Below are 1,891 nucleotides of genomic sequence, written 5' to 3'. Positions count from 1 at the left end.
ATAAAAAGGAAAAAAAAATATATATATATATATTAGATAAACTAGTTAAAAAACGTTAAAAAAGAAAAGGGTAAAAGTTAAAAAAATTTAGCAGAAAAAAAAAAATTGAAAAAGAAAAAAAAATTAAATTAACTGCAAGGCTAAAGAATCATGGGGAGAAAGCCATGAGTTCCGTGCTTTGCTTTCTCCTCCTCTGGAATTCCACTGCTCTCCTTGGTATTGAAACTGCAGTCCTTGGTAGGTAAACTTGGTCCTGGCTGGGTTTCTTATTGCTCTTCTGGGGAAGGGACCTGTTGTAGTGATTCTCAAGTGTCTTTGCCCCAGGCGGAGTTGCACCGCCCTTACCTGGGCCGGTCTGAGTAATCTGATCGGGTTTGCTTTCGGGAGCTTTTGTTCCCTGAGCGCTTTCCGTAGAGTTCCAGAGGGCGGGAATGAAGATGGCGGCCTCCCGGTCTCCGGCCCAGAGGAGCTGAGAGCCCGGGGCCCCACTCCTCAGTGCGCCCTCAGAGAACAGCGCCCAATTACTCTCGTCACCCTGGCCTCCGGCCGCGCTCCGAGCTGACCGAGCCTGCGACCGGTTCAAGGTAACCCCGAGGTTAGAGCTCACTCCTCAGCTCTGTCTCTGTAGCCGGCTTCCCTGTTCTAATACCTGTAAGCTCTGCGACACTCAGACACCCCCGATCCTTCTGTGACCCTGCAGGACCTGAGGCCACGGTGACCCCGCGTGGGCTTCACCCCGGTTAAGCCTCTGGAGCGATGTCCCTCAGCGGAACAGACTTTTAAAAGTCCTGATTTTGTGCTCCGTTGCTCCGCCGCTTGCCGGGAGCCGGCCCCTCCCCCCACGGTCTATCTTCCCGTCGCTTTGGATTCACTTATCTGCCAGTCCTACCTTTCAGAAAGTGGTTGATTTTCTGTTTCTAGAGTTGCTGTTCTTCTTCTCTTCGATCTCCCGTTGGATTTGTAGGTGTTTGCAATCTTTAGATAAGCTATCTAGCTGATCTCCCGCTACCTGAAGTAGTCTCTGCCTGCTACTTCTCCGCCATCTTGACTCTTCTGTCGGATGCAGTAAAGTTTAGAATTTATCTTTAAAATACATTTAGTTTATGTGCTTGTGGATCCACAGAACTTTGGAAATCAAGCTGAGGATATTTTTAAAATATTGTACTATTGCTTTTAATTTTTAAATTAAAGATCAATGGCCAAATGCCTCTTTACCTTAAGAGATGAGCTAATAATAATAGTTGTTGTCCATTTTATTTTTTCTTTTCTGCCATTTTCAGCCATCTGTCTGTCTCTGGATCCACCCAGGTTCTAATGGTGCCACAATCTGAAAAAAAGAAGGAGCAAACAGGACAATGTAGAAATGTTTTTTGAATGAAAATTAAAAACAGAAATGCAACTAGATTAATGGAGACATGCTAAAGAATATTTGAAAGTTAAAATCTGACACTGAAAAATATGTCTTGGTATACATTAGGCTTTTTCAATACCATGCTTCATGTTGCATGCAATACCATGCTTCCTACTGTTAAAAAAGAGAAAGAACACCCAAAATGTAGTCACTTGTGCTAACCCCACATCAGTAAACCAAAATGTAATACCTAATCTAACTACGGTTTCAACCCCCTTGAATGTATGTAACCTTTAACAAGTTAACACCAAATTACCTGGTTTGCACTAGAGAAATAAATAATCCACCCAATAAACCCCTACCCTTCCCCTCAGGAAGGCGACCTTGCCTGAAACAAGGCATTCTTTGCAAATAATTTCTTTTTTCCATCTGTCTTTAAAAACCTCCCTTTTCTACAGCTGGTGGAGCTCCTTTCCCTTGCTAATTGGGATGTTGCCCAATTCATGATTCACTGAATGAAGCCAATCTGATTTTTAAATT

The 1,891-nt window shown here is 43.4% G+C and overlaps 1 protein-coding gene across 1 annotated transcript in view; it reads right to left on the bottom strand.

Annotated features, from left to right (window-relative positions):
• The window catches only part of LOC111143726 (chromosome unknown C1orf146 homolog), a 12,030-nt gene extending 10,746 nt beyond the window's left edge, over window positions 1–1,284 (bottom strand). Inside the window, exon 1 of the mRNA XM_022497554.1 lies at window positions 1,216–1,284. Within this exon, the coding sequence (XP_022353262.1) occupies window positions 1,216–1,284 (69 nt within the window). The remainder of the gene's footprint in view (window positions 1–1,215) is intronic.
• Window positions 1,285–1,891: the final 607 nt, after the last annotated feature.

This window comes from Enhydra lutris, unplaced genomic scaffold (assembly GCF_002288905.1).
Source record: "Enhydra lutris kenyoni isolate GAN:26980312 unplaced genomic scaffold, ASM228890v2 scaffoldscaffold9, whole genome shotgun sequence".
NCBI classification, from domain to species: Eukaryota; Metazoa; Chordata; class Mammalia; order Carnivora; family Mustelidae; genus Enhydra; species Enhydra lutris.
The sequence above is the reverse complement of the archived record's forward strand: the minus strand, read 5'-3'. Positions and strand labels throughout refer to the sequence as shown.